Raw genomic sequence first — 22,920 nt, forward strand, 5'->3', positions numbered from 1 at the left:
TGCTGGAATGCCGGATGGGAACCGGCCTTGCACTGGGGCGGTTGTGGAACCGGAAGCGATCCGGTCGGATACTGGGATACCGGAGGCAATTCGGTTGGCTTCGGGATCTGCATGGGCTTGGGATGGAATCCTGGTGGCGGTCGGAACGGCTTCAGCACCGGATGGAATCCGGTAGGAATCGTTAACAGCTTCGGATAAACTCCAGTCGGATCGAATGGAGATCGGAACGGGTTCGCCACCGGATTGGTTCCGGAGAGCGCTTTGCTTGACGTCGGTGTCTCTGGATCTTCGGATGGAATGCCGACAAACTTGGCTGGCTCGTTGCCGACAAGGAAGTCCTCCTGGCTCGTCGAAGGATTCTCAAAGGCAACGGTTATTACCTTTTCTTCACGCTTGACTGCTTCTTCGGCCGGCGGGGCTGCTGACTCAGGAATAGTGACCTCGACGAAACCACTCTCGGATGGGACCTCGGCCGGTCCACGCAAAGGCGTCTTCTTCTTGGAGGAATCTTCGCCGCAACGCGGCTTCGCAGTCTGGATTGGATTGGTAACATTCGTACTCACCATTTTCTCTTTCGGCAAAGACGTGCGTGGCCTCTCCATCACGTCAGGATTCGGAACGGGCTGTTCCGTCGTTGGACTCGGTGACTGGCTTCTTCGAGGAGAAGGACTGAGCCAGCGTGGTACAGTGGTCGCCACAAAGCAGCTGGATGACGACTTTCGCTTGTTAAACCTGTCACTGGTGGTCGGGCAGGAAATCAACAGGGTTTCCACCAGAACACAGGCTTCGTTGTGGGTATCTTCGAAGCGCCAGTAATCTTCATCTAATTCATCGAATTTGTCGTTTGGGAGTGCTGACAAAAGTTCACCATACACTCTCTGGTATTCTTGATAGTGGCACTGGAGTTCACGTTCAAACTTTTTCACTCGCAAGTAATCAGGTTGGATACCACTGTCACATCGGATCTGTTCTTGAATCTTGTTAATTCTTGCCTCAACGTGACTACGTTGGGCGAATAGCACTTTCACTTCGGCCATTCTTGGGTTTGGGAACCGCTAGTGATTGGGAACCACTACACGCGCGCGCGAGACTTTCGGAAGGAATGGTTTCGGACTTCTTCGCTTTTCATCACTTTTGTTTTGGGAAACGCAGTCTCTTTCTCTCCGCCAGAGAAAGCCACGGAAAATCACTTGAACACTGGGATCGAACTACCGGGGCAGGAACACAAGCAATCCACTCGGTGGGAAAGCTTTATGCTATCGGCGATAGCAATGGAAGGGAATTATCCCAATCGGCTGATTGGCGACAACACAGCTGCGGTTGCAGCTTCACAGGGCACTGGATCCTTTATCCGGTTCGCTAGGACCAAATGTTCCGTCGGAGGAACAGACACACAGAACCGGTAGCTCGATGGGAAGGGAGGGAATCTTAACCTTCGGAAAGGCTATGGCTTCCACTGGGGAGGAAAAGGCGGTTTGTACACTAAAAACTACTTAACTACTATATTTCTGTTCTTCGGTTTGTACAGTTCTGTGGTTGAATGAAGACTCTTTTATGTTCGCGCACGCAATCTTTGAAGGCTGGGTAGCAACTGAATGGAGGTAGAAAATTGCGCTGCGCTGTGGCGGTGGTGGAAATTTCCTTATATGTACATAGGCAATGCGGCGGTGGTTGGGGCGTCGTCGGCGGCTGGCACATAAGGACACGCAAAGAATGCGTGGTCGGTTGGCTGATCCTTGCGTACATGTTTGTTCACGTTGTCGCTCGGTTGGTGGGATGGACAAACAAACGACGTGGTGTGTGTGAGGGTAATAGGGTGGTTGTTAGTCGGGTTTGGAGCCGTAATATACTCGCGGCGACTCGAGGTTAGTTTGGGTGGGAGATGCGGTCAAAATCTAAATGGTACTTCGCGTTGGGAGCGAACACATACTTTTAGGCGTTTATCGGTGGGTGTGTTGGAGATTTTGTCTCAATTTTGAAAAATTGATTCCAAATCGTGAAAACACGCTTCGTTAAGAGATTTGAGACCAGGTTTAGATTCTACTATAGGTTTAGGTTTAGATTCTACTATAGTTGATCTACCGAGAATAAGTGATCATTCATCGAAAAATAGACAAAACATTATTGCTGAGCCGGTTCCTAGTGAGTGACCCATAATAGGCAACAAATTGACCCATAATTGTTACACAACCAATTTTGACCCATTATTGTAGTTTTCATTAATTACCAACTTTTTAGTAATTTGCACCACCTGAAGTGAGTTTTACAAGCAGACTTTTATATAAAACAATAAAAAGGAGTTTCAATAAAGAGAATATAAAATAAAAATAATGAAAATGTTATTTTTGTATGAAAAACGATTCATATTATGAAATCATTGCTCCTTGAGTAGCCCATAATTGTGCAATGAGTGTACTATTGATTATGTCTTGTCTTAAATGTGATGTTGAACAAATAAATGTATGTATGTATACTCAATGTTCTCAGCGGATCTACAACCGTAAACCTCCCTTCATCACATATCGAAAGCTTCTGATTGCAATGCATATGACGTCCCTAGATTGATGAGTTACTGAGTTATATGATTACGTACCAGTCAATGCAACTATTACATTAGGTAGCTAATTGCCAGGCAAACGTCTACTCCCCTTGGATTCAAAAGCAATTTTATCGGTTGTTGCATAAGCTGAAGCTCGGATCGATTCCTGATTCGGAACAAACAGCTTCTCGCAATAGATGTCGTAACGCTGGCTGGCAGTCGGAAAATTTGCCTTGCCTCGCTATGTGACGGTTTTCAATTAAATTATGTCTGTTAAATCGCCTTTAACAAGTCTATCATGTTTATACCTAACCCGGTCGTCCATCTCGTTTCCTTCCAACAGCGATATGCATCCGGCGCTGTTCTACCTGCTGGAGTGGCACTACCAGCATCTCGTCCTGGATGAAAATGGCCCGTTCATCATCCGTCAGCACTGTGCGTCCTTGTTAGCGCTAATTGGCTACGACCGGGTTCAGCATGTCGCCACCGGATTCACTTCGCAGAACTGGGATCGCCTGTTTGCCTGTTTCAGCAAGTGGTTCAACACGGCGGCCAAGTACGGTGTTAATGAGGTAATTACCTTTCACTTGCGGGGACACAGCAGAGGTGGGATGCTTGACAGCCAGCCGCCAACGTTCGAATTGATTGCCCGTCGTAAATTTTCCTTTTTCAGTTTTCCCAGAAGTTGCTGCTGGGGGCCTGTCTGGATGTGGCGGCCAAGGTGCGAACCCTCGCCGGCAGTTTCTATCGGAGCTTTTTCGACGGTTACTTTGGCGCCTTTCTGAAGAGCAGCAAGTTGGACGACCTGATGAAGCAACTGAGGTGAGTAATTAGTGTTTAAAGCACACTATCTTTGAAAAGTTTATGTTACGTTTGATTAAATTTACACAGAGATAAAAATTACTAAATTACCAAAGTGGAGAAATATGATAGTTCAATGGCTTCATAGAATTTGCTCCAACAAAGTTTCATTTCCCAGCTTGTCAGAATATGTATTTTTATGTTGGATTGTTTAATTTTCATGGATATTCGGATTCTGGGCACGGGTGTCCTGTGTAAATAATATCTCTAAGTTTAGCTATATGTAAACAGTGTACATCTATGGCCCGTCCATAAACTACGTAAACTTTAATAGGAAAATGGGGGGGGGGGGGGGGGTTAGTTCCTGTATAAGTTCAACCGAGTATTCCTCCAAAAGCTGCACAGGAAATTCCTATAAGAACTTCATTGAATATTTACATAGGAAAGCCACCGGTCATTTCTTCTGAAGTTCCACCAAGAATTCCTCTAGAAGTTCCAATCGCAATTCCTCTGGGAGTTCTACTGCAAATTCATCTGAAAGTTTCTTCAATAATTACTATAGCAGTTCTACCATGAACTTCGCTGGAAATTCCACCTATTTTTTTTTTGAAATTTCAATTAAAAGTTCTAGAAAACAAAACGCTTTTGGAATCCATTTCGAAGTATCTAGGAATCCTTCCGGAAGTTCTTACAGAAATTTTTGAAGTAGGTCTGCACATTTTTCCAGCTGTTCCTTCAGGAGTTATCGTTCCTCTGATTTTTTTTCCCCAGGAGTTCCTCCAAAAATTCTATCGGGATAGCTGCTGGAAACTCTTCTATATGAGTTTCTCCGGCAGGTTGCATCAGTTTTTTCGAAAACATATCCAAGAATATGTGCAAAAGTTTCTCCGGAAATTTTCCTTTGAGTTCCATCTGTTATTCCTCTTTACATTTTACAGAAAAACTACTGGAGGAACTCCAAAAAGAATTCTCGGTTAAGCTTCGGCTTATATTCATGTTAAAGAAAATAGAAATTTTAGAGGAATATCCTAAGGAATATTGTGAGGAACTCCTGAAGGAATTCTAGCAGGAATGCCTGTAGAAATGACCGGAGAATCTGCGGAGGCAATTCCTGAAAACTCTTAAATGCATTCCTTGGGAAACTCTTGAAAGCATTTACGTGAAAATTTTTCAAGGAAATGTATAAGGAACTCCTCAAACATTAATTAGTGCTATTCCTAAAGTAATTTACGAAGGATTTTGTGCAGAAAAAAAATCCACAAGAAATACTCGGAGACACTTTTGAAGAATTTCCCAGAGAAGCTCGCATAAAAAATGCCAGCGAAACTCTTGACTAATTTTTCAGAAGTAGGTACACCTCAAGTATTCTCGGGGGATCCACTAATGAATCCCAGGGAACACTTTGGAAGGATGTTTCAACGGAATTCTCAAAGAAATTTCGGAGGAAAGGAATTGCCAAGGAAACTATAAAACCTATTGAATTCACCAAAGCATTCCTAAAATGGATTCTCCTTGGAGCTGGAGCGGAAAATGGCGTAAGAACTCTTGAATCAGAGAATTTTTTTATCTGTATTAAACGAGATTTTTAGCCCTAGGTTAGTTTATCTTGGGACCAACGCTTTACTTCCCTTCCGTACGAAGAACTCACATTTGGTGAGTTTGTCGAGAGTGGGATTCGATCCCAGGTCCTCGGCGTGATAGTCACGTGCTTTAACCATCACACCAGGTCCGCTCCTCCGAATCAGAAGACATTTTTCGAGATTTTTTTCGGGAACGCTCCTGAAGGAATTGCAGGATAAATTTCTAGAGAACCTTCTGATGGTTTATTCGAAAGAGCTGTTGAAGAATCTGCCTTAAGTATTGCTGTAGTGATTCTTGGAGAAATTTCCTGAATAAATTGATTTTGTATTTTATCTATAAATTTGAATGAATCCCTACAGGAATATTTCAGATTCTCAACCGAAAAATCAAGTAATACAAATAAATGCTATTAAGATGACGAGGAAACCAGGACGTATCGGGCAGATAACTATTTCGGAGCAGTCTAATAATGGTGTACCTGAACGTTGACCAACCGCATCCTTTGGAGTACCCTTCCACTAACAACACCTAGAACAACACCCATATCCCCTTGACACCTAGGCCTGAGAACTGGTCTAGAAGAGGTGTCTAACTAACCATCCTTTCATATTCCTCAGCAGTCGCAAAAACGAGGCCAGGACAACTGTCGACTGTTGGAGGATTGCGTCAGTCTTGTCGAGAAGTCAGAGGTAAGTCTCCAATCTTTGTGTTTCGGTATCCGACGGAAAGGACGCAATCCTCATAACTGTGGTCTATGGCTGTACTACCTACGAAATTTGTGCGACTTGCTTAATGCTTATTTTTACTTTTTCAGTGGTAACCAGGTAAATTATTAAACCGTGACAATTTCTCGTACGCTTTTTTGCCAACTCCAGATATCTATGAAGTGGGCCAAGTTCTTGGACATATTCTGAGTAGATATCTAATCAACATTTCCTTCCCATCCCCGCTGATCGTAAGGACCTGGCCAGGTGTCGAGAGTTCGTTAAATGAAAGGTTTGTCAAGTCCCAGGCAACTTTTCTGGCGCATTAAACTTCTCTATCGACAGCCACGCCAGGATGTGTACGGTCGGCTATGCTATGCTAAATTTGAAAGAATCCCTACAGGAGCTCGCATGGGAATTTCCGGAGCAACTGAATGAATTTCCGATCAACTCTTCAATAAATTTCTATTGGAGCTTATGAATGGATGATTGGTGGAACTCCTGATGAAATTGTTGGAGGAACTCCGGAGGGATGCCAGAAGAAACTTTCAGTGGAACTTCTTGAATAATTCTGGGAGTAATTTCAGAAGAAACTCCCAAAGGCATTTTCGGAAGATGTGTCGAAGAAATTCCCAGGGGCAGTCTTGAATGGTTTCCCTGAGGAACTTCTGAAGGTTCTCTCAAACGAACTCTTGAAGTAACCATCTTAAAAAGCTGGAAAACATTAGAATCGCCTACACCCGACCATGAAACAGTAAAAACAGTGCAAAGAAAACGCCAAATACTCCCGCTACTAGAACAACATACAATACCGTTGACCGTTTAGTACACCTACGATAGTGAGTAAACGATTTTACGACACAGACAATTTGAAATTAAGATTATAACACAAAATAGGATTCCACAAATGTTTGAACGAAAACGGCAACACGACAGGCTAAAAGTATTAGGACAAGAGCGAACATTCCCTGAAGAAGATCCCAAACCTGGACCGAAACGCCGGAGCGAGAAAATTGTAGTTCGCTTTATTCTTTTATAAAACTACCGAGCCATTACAATTAAAGATCCCAGGTGACACCCAGTCGAAAATACCGCCCAAATTCCTAGAGAAACTTGTGTAGCGATTCCCGGGGAAATATCTAAGTGTATTCTCTGACAAACTCTTTAAGAAGTTTCCGTAGGAGATTATGAAGGAGATATAGGAGATATTTTCCGAACTCTAACAGAAATTTCCAGAGGAGCTCAGAATGGATTTTGGTGCGTTGAGGAGTACCTGCGGCACGAATTTTCTCTGGAATTCTAGAAGAAATTTCTGCAGGAATTCTCGAAAAAACTCTTGAAGAAATTCCTAGAGAACATTCTGAAGGAATTCTGGAAGGAACACCCTGAGTAACTTCTTAAAGAATTTCTAGGGAAGTTCATGAAAAAAAAATCTCGAGGGAATTTATGTAGGAATTCCCGAAGAAACCTTGAATAAATGTTCCCGGATAAACTGTTAATGAAAATTTCAGGAATTTTCGGAGGAATTCTCAAAGAAATTCCTGGAGGAAGTCTTGGAAAAATTTCCGGAGGTGCTTCTGAAGGAATTTCCAAAAGCAATACGCAAGAAATCCTGACATAATTTTGCACCTCTCAAAAAGAAACTACACACTCAGATTCGATTACCGAAGTCGGTAAAATTTTACTGGGTTTTTGAACAGCAGAGTTAACTCAGTAATATTTTCTAAGTACCGAAAACTCAGTAAAGCAAAAAAAATCAAGCTGTCAAAATAAAAGCTGACTTAGTCAGTAATAGTTACTGTCTTTTTCGGTAGATTTTTTGTTTACTTCTTTTTTACTGACTTTTTCAGTTCTGGAAAAGATTTTGGTCCCTCACCAGGTTCATGTTTTCTAAATCTTTCAATTTCAATTTGTTTTCAGCATCCGATGTAGTTGCTTCTGTCAGATTTGCATGGAAAGATTACAAACGCCGTAAAGTACAGAAGTTTGCCACAACTCCAGCAAAATGAATTTTGTGTAATTGAAAAGCAATGCACAAGGCCGCAGGAGTATCCTGCCGGCACAACCCGTGCAGCAGCTGAAGTGGCAGAACCGAAAGCTGCCTAATCAATTATTCCCGGTAGATGGTTCCAGTTTTATGCCAATACTTACCAAAAAAGCAGCATGAGCGCATGAATCGGAATAAGAATTATTAAATAAGAATCTTCTCTTATTCGATGCCGTCGTTGAATCTGGATCTGCGAGCTTCATCTTTGGAAATATTATTTTGACAGCTAGATGCGCGCGCAGCTGAATGTTTACATTTTATTTTGACGAAAACTCAGTGAAAGTGATCTTATGCCGAAAAGTCGGTACTTGGTTTTTACTGACTTTTGATTCTTTTCAGTAAATCTGAATTTTTGCTGAGTTATCGGTATGCAATGTTACGGTATTCAGTAAATCGTCAAAAAATAATGATGAAGATCAGTAATAGTGAATGAAAAAGCTGAAGACTCAGTACTTTTTGTATTTTGCGGATCAAAAACCGTAAAATAAATTATCGAACAGAGAAACCAAGATTGAGTGTGTACTGAGAAAATTCCGAAGTCCGTGAAGGAATTCCCGGAGAAACCATCAAGTATTTCCCGAAGGAAGTGCTGCAGAGTATCCGCAGAATTTCCGAAGTAATTTTTGGATGCATTGAATAAAGTATATTCTAAGCATTCCCGAAGAAAATAATGGTCACATTTCCGGTGAAAAGGAAGTTCTTGGAAAATTCCGGTATAAATGCCCTCACAGTAAAACCGCTCAGCACTAAAATGTGTAAGACCTGCTCATAAATGTATAATTTCCATACCACTCATAAAATGTGTAAGAGTTACATATTCACAAAATCTGCTCCTACGTCCACAAAATCGTTTAAGTTGCAATTTTTTTGTATGGCAATCTAGCTAGGTTTACTAGTGACCTTGGCGAACCAAAAAATACAGCCATTTAGCATCTAGAATAGTGTACGAGCAGATTTTGTGAATGTGTAACTCTTACACATTTTATGAGTGGTATGGAAATTATGCATTTATGAGTAGATCGTACACATTTTAGTTCTGAGCAGTTTTAGCGTGCTGTAAAACTCCCTGTAAACCTATTCTCGTAGAAACTCCTGAAAAAAAATCATAAGGGAATTCCCATAGAAACTCGTAGTGAAAATCTTGCCGGAGCTCCTGAAGGAATTCTCATTGGAACTCCTGGAAGAATTCCTTATGATCTGCTGGAGAAATTCATGTAGGAACTCCTAGAGGAATTTTCATAGGAACTTCTTAAGAAATTCAATAGGAACTTGCGAAAGAATTTCCGTAGAACTCCTGAAGAACTAACATATGGAGAAGTTTTATAGAAGATTCCGGAAGGAGGATTTTCCGTAAAAACTTCCGCATATGAATTTCTGGAGAAATTTTATAGGAATTTGTAAAGAAATTCTCATAAAAACTTCTGGAAAAATTCCTGTACGAGTTTCTGTAGGAAATGCTTGAAGATTTTCAGTAAGAACTCCTGGAAGAATTCCCGTAAGAAGTTCCATAAAAACTCGCGAAGGAATTGTCATAGCAACTGGAGGAAGTTTTTTTCAGGAAATCCTGAAGTAATTCTCATGTATATTCGTGGAGGAATTTCGTAGAAATCCTGGAGGACTTTTCAAAGAAAAATGCTGGGTGAAATTCCCGGAAATGCTTCAGGAATTTCGTTCGAAATCCTGTAGGAATATGCATAGGTAACACAGCGCAACATTTTTTTGTCTCAAGAGCAAACTTATGTGTCTCCGAAGGATTTTGGGCCGCTGAATCCGAATCCGGGCTCAGATTTGCTCCAACACGTCACAATTTTGAGCTATACCTCAATTTATGGGGCAAAATATGCGATTTTGGGCTTTTTTGGCTGCAAGCCATTAAGCAAGCACGTGTTTTTTTTTAATCAATCAAAAGGTTAGTTAGTCAATTAACATCTAAATTAACGACTCATGCAAAATATTTCGTTTTACCTAATCAAATTAGATAGATGTAAGCATTTTATATTAGTATGAAAACTTGCATACAACTTTTGGAGGGTGACTTGTATGGGAAATATCGTACCTAACATAAATCACTTAAAACTATCAAATTCGATTTGGTAAAACGAAATATTTTGCATGAGTCGGTTATTTAGATGTTAATTGACCAATTAACCTTTTGATTGATTAAAAAAAATATTTCCATGCTTAATAACGTGCAGTCAAAAAAGCCCAAAATCGCATATTTTGCCCTATAAATTGAGCTGTGTAATCCTCAAGGAATTTCCAACGGAACTTCTGGATTTCCATAGGATCTCCTGGAGAAATTCCCATCAGAACTCCAGTGGGTATTCTCGTAAAATTGCTTGGAGGAATTTCTTTTGAAACTCCTGGAAAAAATCCATGGGAATTCATGTTGGAATTCTCTTAAGAACTTCTGGAGTAATTCGCAAAGGAACTATTGTAGAGGTTTTATAGAAACTTCTAAAGGAATTCTCAAAAGGAATGTTGGAGGAATTCCGTAGAAGGAACCTCCGCAGAAAATTCCTTATTCCTTATTCGTACATAACTTCGGGAGAAATCTTGAAGGAATCCCCATATGAGGAAATCCCGTAAAACTCCTGGAGGATGTGATGAACCTGGGCGTGTTAGTGAAATACCTACAAGAAAAAAGAAAATCGGGTTAAGTATTGCTCCTTTTAATTCCACTAAGAATTTGCATCCTTATACGTATACGTTATACGTATTTCGACCTCAACTGTAAAACAGTCTTTAGTGTCTCGTACTTGACTCGACATTAAAAGAAAACCCAAGTAACACACTTGTCACAAAAGAGTTACGGCGGCGCAGGTTTATGTTGCGCAGAAGTCACTGTGACTTACTTCTGACAATTACATGTAAGAAAAACAACGATTTATCGATTTTTCTTTATTTAATTTACAAAGATTGCCAATTCAGTGTTTTAGAATAATAACAAAAATCACTTGACCAAATTATCGCGGAGCGGTCGAAAATCTACTCTTTATCTCGCGGTAGTCCACAGCTCACTGAAGCGCTCGGCTTGGACTTCGTGTTCGCTACTCTTCTTCTGTCTCTTTCATCCTCACAACTCGGTCATCCTGCAACATCGTATCGATTGTTAGGCTTGACGTTGACTATCTTGTACGGCCCAAGGTATTCGGTCGCATATTTTTTGCCTGGACCAAACTGCGTTCGCTTGACCGCAACGACATCCCCAGTTCTGTAAGTGGGTGCCTGCCGTGCTCGTAGATTGTAAGATCGTTGCTGATCCTGCTGTGCCTTCTCAATCGCTGCTCTGGCCTTCGCTCTGACGTCTCTCCGTTGATCATCGAACTGCGCAACGCGAATCTCCTCTAGCAATTCACACAGACGTACATCACCAGCGTGGCGCATCTGTACCCCAAACATGGCTTCAAACGGGGACACAGTTGTGCTTTGGTGAACGCTCGCATTTATCCACCGCTGTATGTTTGCAACGTGTTTGTACCACTTCGTCTTGTCGTTCACGCTGAGCTTTGTGAGCATCGCCAGGATCACTTGGTTTACTCGTTCCACCTGGCCGTTTCCTCGTGGTACTCCGGTGGTTATCTCCACGTGCTGGATGTTCTGCTCTTCACAGTACGCCTTGAAGTCATTCGAAGTGAACGCTGCCCCCTCATCACTGATGATTCTACGTGGGTTCCCGAAAATCTCATTCTGATTTTGCAGTCGCTGGATCACTTCCTGAGCATTTGTGGTCTTGGTTGGGTATATCCAGGTGAACTTCGCAAACGCATCAACCACGACGAACAGATACTTATACAACTTCTCGGTGACGTCCATTGGTCCCAGATGATCCACGTGGTACGTGTCAAAAGGCACGTCGCCTTTAGGGATCGGAGCCAGCAGCCCGTCTATCTTTCCTCGCTTCCGATTCGCCAAAATGCACTTAACACAACACTCAATCTGTCGCTTTACCTTCTCAGTCAGACTCGGTATGAAATAGTCCCATGTGATCACTTCTTCCAGCTTTCGCACACCAAAGTGACCATTCTCGTGAGCTCGCCTTATCACCTCACCTTGAAGTTCTGAAGGAACTACAATGACCTCTCGACCATCAATCAGTTTCATCAGTAGGTCATCACTCACGAAATAGTCCTCGAAAGTTTGAGTTTTCAACAGTTCGGTTATCACTTTTAACTTCTCATCTCGCTTCTGAGCACTTCGAATCATTTCAACCATTGGATCACTGGATGTCAGCATTACTGGTGCACGGCTCAACGCGTCAACGTGTTTCATCCTCGTTCCCGCTCGGTGTTCGACAGTGTAGGTGAACTCTTCCAACAGCAGGGCCCACCTTGTCACTCGGTGTCCCAACTGTTTCGCCTTCATCGTATGTTTGAACGCCGCACAATCCGTTACGATTTTAAACGGGATTCCCAACAGGTAGACACGGAATCGTTCTACGGCTCTTATCACTGCCAACACTTCCAAATGGTACGCACTGTAATTCTTCTCCGCGCTCGAAGTTTGCTGACTCATATAGTACACTGGGTGCAACTTCCCGTCGTCGCTCTTCTGAAGCAGCACTGCACCGTACCCTTCTTTAGAGGCGTCGGTGTGTAGTTCGGTTTCGGCATCAGGATCGTAAATCTTCAAAACGGGGTCGGACACTAAACACTGTTTCAGCGACCGGAAACTCTTCCGCTGGGATTCTCCGAACTCATACAACACATCCTTCTTCAGCAGCGACGTGAGTGGTTTCGCAATCAACGCGTACCCCGAAATGAATTTGCGGAAGTAACTCGTGAGCCCCAGGAACCGTTGTAGCTCTTTTGCATTAGACGGTTCACGGTAGTGTTGCACTGCACGAATCTTCGTTGGAGATATGCGGTAACTTCCATCGCCGATCACATACCCCAGATAGTCCACTTCATTTTTCAGAAATTGAGATTTCTCCCAATTGAACTGAATCCCATTCTCAGCAGCCACTCTCAACACCTTTTTCAACACCTCAATGTTTTCTTTCTCGGTCTCGGACGGAATTATCGCATCGTCCACGTAAATTATCAGGTGCCCACTTCGGATCAGATCACGGAAAACGTCGGCCACAAAACGACTGAAACTGGCCGGACTGTTGCAAAATCCGAATGGCGTCTTCAGGAATTCGTACTGTCCCGCGTGTGTTACGAAACTAGTGTACTTTTGACTCGATTTTTCCACTGGCATATGAAAAAACGAGTTCTTTAAATCGAGTGTGGTAAACACCTTTGCCTTTTTGAGATTATCCACTTGATCTTCGATATTTCTCATCGGAAAGCAGTCTTTAACCACTTTTTGGTTCAACTGTCGATAGTCAACACACACTCTCATCGATCCGTTCTTCTTAGGTGCAAGAGTCACGGGGCTTGCGTACTCGCTAACACTTTCCTTTATTACACCAGCCTTAAGCCACTCGTCAACAGTTTTTTCCAGGATAGCTTTTTCTTTCGGTGCAAACCGTCGCGGGGGAATATGCACCGGCACGTCATCATTCAGAATTATTTTCGTTTCCACTCGACTCTTGATATCACTGTTCGGGACATAATTCTCGATCATCCCTCTGATTGTGTCCGCATACCGTGACGACACGTCGATCGCCATTTCAGGCTTTTCTCCCTCCAATACCAACAACATTTCACTTTCTTCGTCGCATTTCAGTTCGTTTTTCTTCTTTATTTTCACTTCTTCTTTGTTGATCTCCGCATCCAGTTGATTTAGCGCCTCCATGCCGAGAATAGCGTCGTACGACATGCTACCGGCGGGCACCACGTAGAATGACATATCCGAATACTCTTCCGCGTCGACACATACACCAACAACGATTTTGCCTCGGGCTCGCGTTTTCATGGCACCAAAACCACTGAACACCATCGGGGTGGTGGTGAGCGGCGGCTCTCCAATTCGCTTGTATGCACTCTCACAAATTAAATTGTACCGGCTACCGGTATCGAACAACGTACGAAGTGCATTGTTCCCCACTGTGACCTGTAGCACGGGCATTCTCTCTTCGGTGAGAATGTTGACTTCGGGTTCTTTCTCCTTCTGCTGCTTACAGTCTTTTGCACGGTGCCCGAAATCACTACACACGAAGCACTTTGGTCCGCGTGACTTCATGTCGCAATCGTTGGCGTAATGCCCACGATTTCCACAGTTGTAGCATCGCACCTCTTCAACTGTCGGCTCGGATGTGTCGCCTTTGGTGGAGACTTTCGAGCTCTTTTTCACTTTTTCTCTCTCGGATCTCGCGGCGGGCTTCGCACTACTACGACCACTGTCTCGCATTTGGCTTTTCATTTTCTCGTATTGTTTCACTCGGTTTTTCAGCTCGCTCACTTCGGTCGCACCAAACAAACACACTTTATTCACCGGGTCGTCGACGATTCCACGAACAACGTAGTCACACAGGGCCTCTTCTTCTATTTTGCCACGTTTCGCGATATTCTGCATGTGGTAGATGTACTGCAGATAGGACTCGTCGCTTTTCTTTTTGCGAATACGCAGCAGCTCGTGGATTTCCGCACTCGTCACTTTGTCTTCAAATTCTTCTTCAAGGGCCGCCCTTAGGGACGCCCAATTGTTCAGCCCAGATGAACTACTCACAAAAAGCTTTGCCGTGCCCTTTAGCAGCCGGCGGCCGTAAACAAACTTCTGCACATCCTGCCAGCCGAAATTGTCACAAGTTTGCTCGAAATCGTCTAACCACTCGCGCACATCGCGGTCCGAACGGTCTCCGGAAAACTTCTCGAGAGAGTCACCGATGTCATGGAAGCTAAACCTTGGCGAATGCGCGATTTCTTCTCCGTCGTCGGAATCCATCTCGTGCTGGTTTTTCGCGTTCTTCGGGGTTGACGTTGAAACTTTTTGTTCATCGACGTTTATCACTGTGGCGTCTTCCACCGCACTGTTACCCAGAAGCCTTCGTACAAGCTTCGCTTTTTTGCCGCTGGTGGGCAAACTTTTCTCCGCACACAATTCACGCAACACTTTTAGTGACCGTTGTGCAAGCTGCTCTTCGCTTTCGGACATCCCGCAGCAACATCGTTTCTCGTCCACACAAACACTACTCTGTTCTCACAGGGGAAGGTATTCTCCCACAAGCCACATCACTCGCAGTGGTGGTGGGATTTCACTTCGGTCTCACAGCTCGCAGTGTAGAGATTTCTCTCCGGACTCACAACACTCGGTCAACCTCAGACAACACAAAATGGCGTCGCGACAATCCGATTTCATTTACGGATGAAAATCGCCTTTTGCCAACTCTTCCGGAACAAAAACACTTGGAGGCAATCCCGGTTGAGCCCCCATGTAAGAAAAACAACGATTTATCGATTTTTCTTTATTTAATTTACAAAGATTGCCAATTCAGTGTTTTAGAATAATAACAAAAATCACTTGACCAAATTATCGCGGAGCGGTCGAAAATCTACTCTTTATCTCGCGGTAGTCCACAGCTCACTGAAGCGCTCGGCTTGGACTTCGTGTTCGCTACTCTTCTTCTGTCTCTTTCATCCTCACATAAATACTTACTAGCTAGAAGTAAGTCACAGTGACTTCTGCGCAACATGAACCTGCCGCGCCGTAACTCTTCTGTGACAAGTGTGTTACTTGGGACAGTACTTAACCGATTTTCTTTTTGCTTCCTGGAGAATTTCCCGTAGAGAATTTGAAGGAATTCCCACAGAAACTCCTGGAAAAGTCCATGTCTATGGGAACTCGTGGAGGATCACTTAGAGCAATTCTCGTTAGAGCTCCCCTTGAGAACTCCTGAAGAAATTCCAGTAGGAAGAAATTCCAGTACAGTAGACGTTCGATAACTGCAACATGTTTACGTTTCACTTAGCGAACAAAATTCGATAACTGCAACGTCAGATAGGCGTCAACAACCCATCAATTGACGTTAAATGAACAAAAAAATCATTCGATTGTTCATTTGGGCTAACCTGGCGCACCGTTTTGACGGATAGCGGTGCGATAACTGCAAATTTGTTGCACTTACCGGACTTGCAGTTAAAAAGCATTGCAGTTAAACCGTTTGCACCGACCGAACGTCTACTGTAGGAAGAAATGCCGTAGAGACTCCTGAAGTAAATCCTTGGAACTCTTGGAGCGATTTCATAGGAACTCCGAGAGGAATAATCACAGAAACTCATTTGAAGAAATTCTTCGACGATCTCTTGTTGAAATTCCCATAAGAACTCATGGAGAATTCAACTAGAAACTTATTGAGAAACTACCATGGAAAACCCAGGAGAGTGTGTTTTTGGAGGCAAAGTGGAAGCGCCGTTTTTTTTCATTCGGATCGGCCGCGTCGTCGTCGTCGTCAATTTGAATGTGCACATCGTCGTACCCGTGTGTAGTTGTAGCGGTTCAATGTGATTTCGGAGAAGAGGCCAGTTAGTGGAAGATGCTGCATCACATACGCACTGGACACTTCGAAAAATGTTTATTGGTGAGCTCGTTCCAATTTTATCATAATAATTAATGTTAAAGGATGTATAAAACTCTGCTCTGGTTTTTGCGTATTTATCTAACAAATATTGAAAAGTTCGTCACGTCATGTGTCGGCGCTAGTTCCAAATGCATATTTAGTTGATAATAAATATTTTTCTTTCATATTTTGCATGTACACAAAAATGTGAATGGTTCGTCATTTTCGGTGTCGACATTTGTTATATTATAGTCAAAATGAATAAATATTTTGACTCAAATAAAGGTTGCATGAATCACATCACTTACCAAAGTGAATCCAAATCATGTGACACCCCCCCTCTCCACTAACAAAAACTTCTTCCCGTGACAATCGTGGAAAAGATGAGGTGATCTCGGTCTCTAGTAGCAACGTACGTCATACTAACATTCCTTCCCTTCCTCGATGAGCGTAAGGACGTGGCCGGCGCCGTTATTGACCGTTACTCCCAAGCTCCGTTTGTCGGTTCCTTGTGCAATTTCGATTGTTCTGGTCAATCACGGAGTAGCAACTACGAATTGTACGGTCATATATGTTCATGCTCATGCACATGCAACTCCCATGGAAATCCCAGGAGTTCCACAATTTCTGTATTACCGACAATTATTGTCGTAGAAACTCTTAGAGCAACTCCCGTTAGAACTGCAAAAATAACTGTTGAAACTGTTGGATCAATTCCCGTGCCAACTTCTGGATTTTTTTTTCTATAATCTTCTGAAAGTATTCCCGTACTCCTGAAAAGCATTTGCGGAACACCTGGAATAATTGTGCAGAACTTCTTGAGACCCAAACATAATACTGAAGAGATTCATCGGTGGAGCTCCTGAATGAATCATAAAAAAACTCCTATATAAATACTTCTATAGGAGGAGCTCGTAATTATTCTGCAAGAAATCGCCAGCTCTTTCTTGAAATATTCAAAGTTGTTACCGTCTTCAACGGTAACAAAGCTCGCGAAACTTATTTTAACGTTCGGTTTAAATGCGGTGTGAGCAAAAGTTGCGTTTTGGACATTTTGGGCGTTATACCGAAGCTATCCTCGGGTAGAGCTTCGCGTTTTGTTCTCGAAGCGGATGAAGAGCAATGAGCGGAGGAGCACGATGAGCATCAAGAACAGGGGTCAGTCGGTGTTCGTTAGACCGAGAGGTCGGATCGTTCTCCGCGTCGATTTGCGAAGATCGGTTTTTCTAAATTATCCGATCAGGACCACGCGTCTCTAAAACTCGCGGCGTGGACGGTGACCAAGATTTTTCGTCGCTGATCCGCGTTTCGGCCACTGCAGTTTTCATCAGTCGCCATTATCGCCCATTATCGCTGCCGAAGCCGCGCTGTGCTGCCCTTTGCGGCGGCCAACGCCGATCCAAGCCACGACCAACCCACCTGTGGCCAGAACCCTTTGTCGACGATTCTCGTTGCGGCCACCACTGTGCTTCACGGCGGCCCCCGCCGTTTTCATATGCTACCACAGCCGCTCGTCATCGAGGTCGAAGCCTCATGGTGCTGCTCTTCACGACGGCTAACTACGTTCCAAGCTAGAGCACACCACTGCCACGTTGGTCACCACCCATCGTCGTCAAACCTCACCGCGGCCGACGCCACCCTTCTCGGCGGTCTCCACCACCGGCGCCCTTCGTCGCTGTCAACGTCGGCGCTTGTCGCGGCCAATGCGGCGCTTCGATGTGGTCACTGCCACTCTCCACCACGATCAACCGTACCGCCCCCCCCCCCTTATTGGGCGGCGTTTCTTCAGGGGTGAACGACCTGCTAGCAAGACCCCCCCCCTCAGCGCGACGTAGACTAATGTTTCATCCACGCTATACGCCATCTGCTCACACCGTAGTCCAGTGGTAACCAAACTGCGGCCCGCGGGCCGCATGCGGCCCTCATGCAGATTCTGTGCGGCCCGCGAACGGATTTTGAAATGCATTGGAAAGTGGTCCACTTAAAAAACTTCATAATGACAATCATAAATTTCACAATATTTTGATACTTTTTTGAGAATTACTAAAACTTTGCCAATATTTCTTACCCTAATTTGGCTGCGAAGATATTCTTTCGCTTCAATAATGAGTTTAGGTTACATTTCACAAGATCTCTGCCATGGATTTTGGACTTTTTAAGAAAAATCGTCATTAGTGTTTAGTTTGTTTAATTTTACGATAATAAAAATAATTTTCACTTTGTTTTTATCGGTGAAAAAAATCGCTGCATTCAATACACTTTATGTTCAGCAATTCTACCAGGAATAAATTCCATAACTTTTCATATATTTTGACTATAATTTCTCACGAAAGGAATTGCTTCCAAAACTTTCAGAATAACGTTAAAAACTTCAAGGATTGGGCAAGATACTCTTCATAGGAATCCTTTTCGTGAGTTCCTCTAAACATCTTTGCGAAATATGTCCATAATTTTCTAGCCAGATTCGCTATTGTATATTTTTTGTATGAATTAGTAACTTGTCTGAAATAATTTGCTCAACATTCAAAATGCAAAGAACTACAAAACCTAATTTTTTTTTAACTTTCTACGATTTTCAGAATTTTTTCTACACACTCAGAAATTACAAAATCAGAATTACACGTGACCTTAATTTATTGCACAAAACGTAAGCAATTTAATGACGTAAATTTATAAGCCTTTTGACTTAATAATACGTCATTCTTGTAAAATTGAGTTCAATGTGACGTAAACACTTTGTGAATCGTGCTTCATTACGTTTCATATGACGAAAAATTCAGTTAAATGTGACAGAAAATTACGTCACTTGGGCGTTTAAATTTACGTCATATATGCTGCTTGCATATGTGCATCCAAAGTGTCGTAAATTTACATGAACTTTGAAATCAAACGCATGGATTTTTTGGTGCAACCTGAAAATTGTTAAAATTATATCTTGAGTGACTTGCGGCCCTCAGTCCCTTTTCAAAATTCAATTTTGGCCCGCAAAGACAGCTAGCCTGAGGATCACTGCCGTAGTCGCACAATAAAAGAAAAGGTATGTAAATGTATTTCCTTTGCTGTGTATTGTTTCAAGTATTGTTTCCTTCCGAAAGCTCTCCCTCCGTCAAACGCCCTGGGACCTGGGAGCAAAAGAGGCCTTGTGTGCCCACCCCGGAAGCGGCCGCGGCTTAGACCAGCTGCTTGGGGTTTAGGCTGGCTCCTTCAGGGCCAGCAGGAGCTCCCAGGGTCATAAGTGGTTTCAAAGTTATGTCAAGAATACTATCATAGATCGAAACCACGGCTATCTTCGAAAATCCTCGGCATATCCAGAAACAGGTATCATCATACTTCACTTTTCAAAACAATGATGGCGTGACAAACGCAATTTGGAATTTATAATAAACACCGGTGGAAGCGAGTGAAATTTGGTCTGGTTTTGGCTTCCCCTAAAAAATGAAAACTACCTTTTGATTTAGATTTAGATTTAGAGGAATTATTGGTTACAGCGCTGGAGTAGGGATACGATGTCGTGAGTTCGAATCTCACGATAACCACGTGCTATCTTCACATTTTAATTGAGGGGGTTAGAAGCAAAGGGGTGTAAGTGACAAAAGCCCACTTTCGAGTAAATGAGGTTTAAAGTTTTTGACCAATTTTTCTTCCCATACAAAATGTATGAAGTTTCAAAATCAACCCAATTTTTTCTGATTTATTGTAATTTTTCCAATCATCGTAGAAACAATCTTAAAAAAATTTCTGAAAGCTTGAAATCTGAAGAATTTTATGGTATGCTCAGCTCAAAATCTACAAAATGCTCACTTACAGCCCTTTGATTCTGGGCCCCTCAATTGTATTTTTCTATTATTTTTTTTAGGCTTAAATGTTTTAATAATAATCTGAACTAACTAAAAGTAATTTTACCTGTTACCATTACCATACCTGTCCACCATTACTCGTCTTCTGAATCACCGACTATATATATAACTATAAATTTAATAACTTTAAAGTACTTAGACCTATTAATGCTTTCCACTTCGTTAAGGAACAATTCAATGCCTTTCATCAATTCATTATTCTCTTCCCACAGCCACTCGCCGCTCTTCGGCTTCAGCTCCGGCATGGAGGATCGCAGTGAGAAAATCGCACCCCTTCCCAACGTGGGTGGCGTTCTGACGCGCCCCAATCAACCCACGGCACCCACGCTAATCCTGACGAAATCCTACCCCATATTTATGCTCCACTCGATGCTCGGCTTGTTGCGTTCCCATGCCGAATGCGACGAGCTTCCACTGCGGCGTTTTGTGAACAATAAGTGTCACCACAATTATCTGGCCAAACTGGCCGCCATGGTTTCCGGGCAACAATCGGGAAAATCTGTACCGCCGGCCATTAAGTCGACGAACTGGTTTCTGAAAGGCGAATTGAATTATTTGCTCGATGTGTTGGCGTTGCTGGTGAAGGATGGTCGAAATCGCCGTTGCGGTGCGAACAAAGGACCAAGCGTCCCCTTACGACACGAGGGCGATGACCTTGAAATGGAGAAACCAGACGAACAATTGACTTCCAGTGAAACGACACAACCCACCGACGATGGGCGATTACTACTGCCGGTGGCATTCAAAGTGCTTCTGCATCTGAGCGAGGAGTTCTATCCTGCCATTGTGCGGCTGTTCGATGAGATCATTTTCGTTCGAGATTTTTATCCCAGTCAGTTGGGGTCGGTTGGTAACGGAACGGTCACAGCTGAGGAACTGCAGCGCTGGAAATTCAACTACAAGGTGAAGCTGAAGTCGCTGGTAAAACGTGAGGTAAGTGTTCTTTACAAGTAACTATTATGTATATCTTGCTTTAACTGATCAAACATATATTTTTCTTACACAGTTCATTAGCTATTTAAAATATCAACACAACCGATCAATACCTTGTTGATACCTATCCTTGATACCGTATTGGCTACAAAATAATTTATCCCATCCGAGCGTAAAAAATCGCTTCTACTCCCATCGTCATTTTCTGGTAAAAAGTTTCACTTTCAACATCCTTTAACTCACGCTGCACAACTTTTCCTACCTCCAGGAAAATTCATCCGACCGTCGTCACAACAATTACACAGTTACCGAGTGGCGCACCCCACTCCTTGCCCCGACGTGGCCCTACTCCTTGCTATATCTGCTCCTGGAGAAAACCGAGCAAGGATCGACCAAACTGCAGTACTACTCCGAAGAGCAAATCATCAAAACGACGCTCCAATTCTCCGAACTGTTGGAACAGAACTCCATCCTGCTGGCCAGCGTCACCCACCGGCTGATGTATCTGATGACGGCCTTCCTGGGACCGGATGCCAAGTTCCTCGACGGGGACATTTCCACGCTCATAACACGCCGGATCGATGACTTGCGCGCCGAGATGCTGCGGAGTGGCGAACGGTTCGACTTCGATGTCCGGCTTGAGGAGCGAAAGAGTTTCCACGGGCTGTACCAGCTGGTGTTGGACATTTTCCAGAGTTCAAGCTACGGTCATGCACCGTTCAGCGCTTTGGTGATGGCTCCGTTGGCCCAGTGCTATGACATCCAGTGGCGGAACTTGGTGTGGTCGGAGCACGTAGCCGTTTTGCGATTTATTACCTGCAGCGAGCAACAGGTTTGATCTGCCTCTTTACTATTTTTATTGTCTACAGATCTAGAAAAGTAAAAAAGAATGCAACATCAATATTCTGAAAAAAAATCTTCAAATCTGAATAGATTAAGTAATATTTCTCCTAGAAGAGCTTTTATTACAGTTGTTTTTTTTTCTGTTCTTGGTTCTCGTTTCTTATTCCTTGTTTATCACAGCTCTTCGGGACAATGGAAGATTATCTGCAACCAGTGGAGACAGATGTAACCCTCCTCAAGTTCTACAGCCAAGCATTGAACTCGAACCTGTTGCGCCCGGGGTCCATTCCCGCTCGGATAGCAACACACCACCTACAGGCGTACCGTGCAAAGACCAACGAAAGAAAAGCTTCTAATGATGCTGACAGATAAACGGATTCTAACATGATATCAATGTGTATCCTAGTTGACGTTATTAGTTTATCACCGCATCCATCGATTACCAGCTTTATCTTAGCCGGGTTTTATAACGCGACCAAAATATCAAGTTGTGGAGAACTATTTTTAAGGCGCTGTCCACAAATTACGTAACGCTCTAGGGGGAGGGGGGGGGAATCTGGTCGAGCGTTACGGCCCATACAAAATAGGGTTTTCATACAAAAAAGCGTTACGGAGGGGGGGAGGCGGACTTTTATTACACGATTTTGTGTTAATCCAATAAAAAATCACCATCAACAACACTCTTTTTTTTTTTTTTTTTTTTCCGGCTTTGTGATAGCTAGTGTCGGTGCTCGAACTCTTTTGTTCGCTTTGCGGCTGGACTGTGGCAGAATATGTCGAAGGCAATGATTTGCAACACGGTTCAATTTCGATTCCCCGTAGGAGCAGTACCTCCTACCTGGGAAGAGATCGCGGAATTCATAAAAAAGTTGAATTTGGACCAAACGCAACTGGAAACGGTTTACAAAATGCCACGGGATAAATCTGTTTGCATCAAATTGAAATCATCGGACGCCTTCGAAGATGTATTGCAACGGAATGAGGAACGGCTTAAGTTCGCCTACTTCAGTGGCGCTATCGTGGAAGTGTGCATGTCTATTGCGGGAAGAATAATTTCGTACGTGCGAGTGTTTGATTTGCCCCCGGAATTACCGGACAACACCATATCTCTGGCACTTGATGAAATTGGAAAAGTGGAAAACGTAGTGAGAGAGAAATTCCCAGTCGGTCTT

The 22,920-nt window shown here is 43.3% G+C and overlaps 1 protein-coding gene across 1 annotated transcript in view; it reads left to right on the plus strand.

Annotated features, from left to right (window-relative positions):
* The window catches only part of LOC109426709 (RNA polymerase II-associated protein 1), a 98,697-nt gene extending 76,561 nt beyond the window's left edge, over positions 1–22,136 (plus strand). The window contains exons 6-10 of the mRNA XM_062843068.1: positions 2,883–3,111; positions 3,213–3,361; positions 20,185–20,905; positions 21,174–21,737; positions 21,929–22,136. Of these exons, the coding sequence (XP_062699052.1) occupies positions 2,883–3,111; positions 3,213–3,361; positions 20,185–20,905; positions 21,174–21,737; positions 21,929–22,120 (1,855 nt within the window). The 3' untranslated portion in view covers positions 22,121–22,136. The remainder of the gene's footprint in view (positions 1–2,882; positions 3,112–3,212; positions 3,362–20,184; positions 20,906–21,173; positions 21,738–21,928) is intronic.
* The last annotated feature ends 784 nt before the right edge of the window (positions 22,137–22,920 follow it).

Source organism: Aedes albopictus, chromosome 3, assembly GCF_035046485.1.
Source record: "Aedes albopictus strain Foshan chromosome 3, AalbF5, whole genome shotgun sequence".
NCBI classification, from domain to species: domain Eukaryota; kingdom Metazoa; phylum Arthropoda; class Insecta; order Diptera; family Culicidae; genus Aedes; species Aedes albopictus.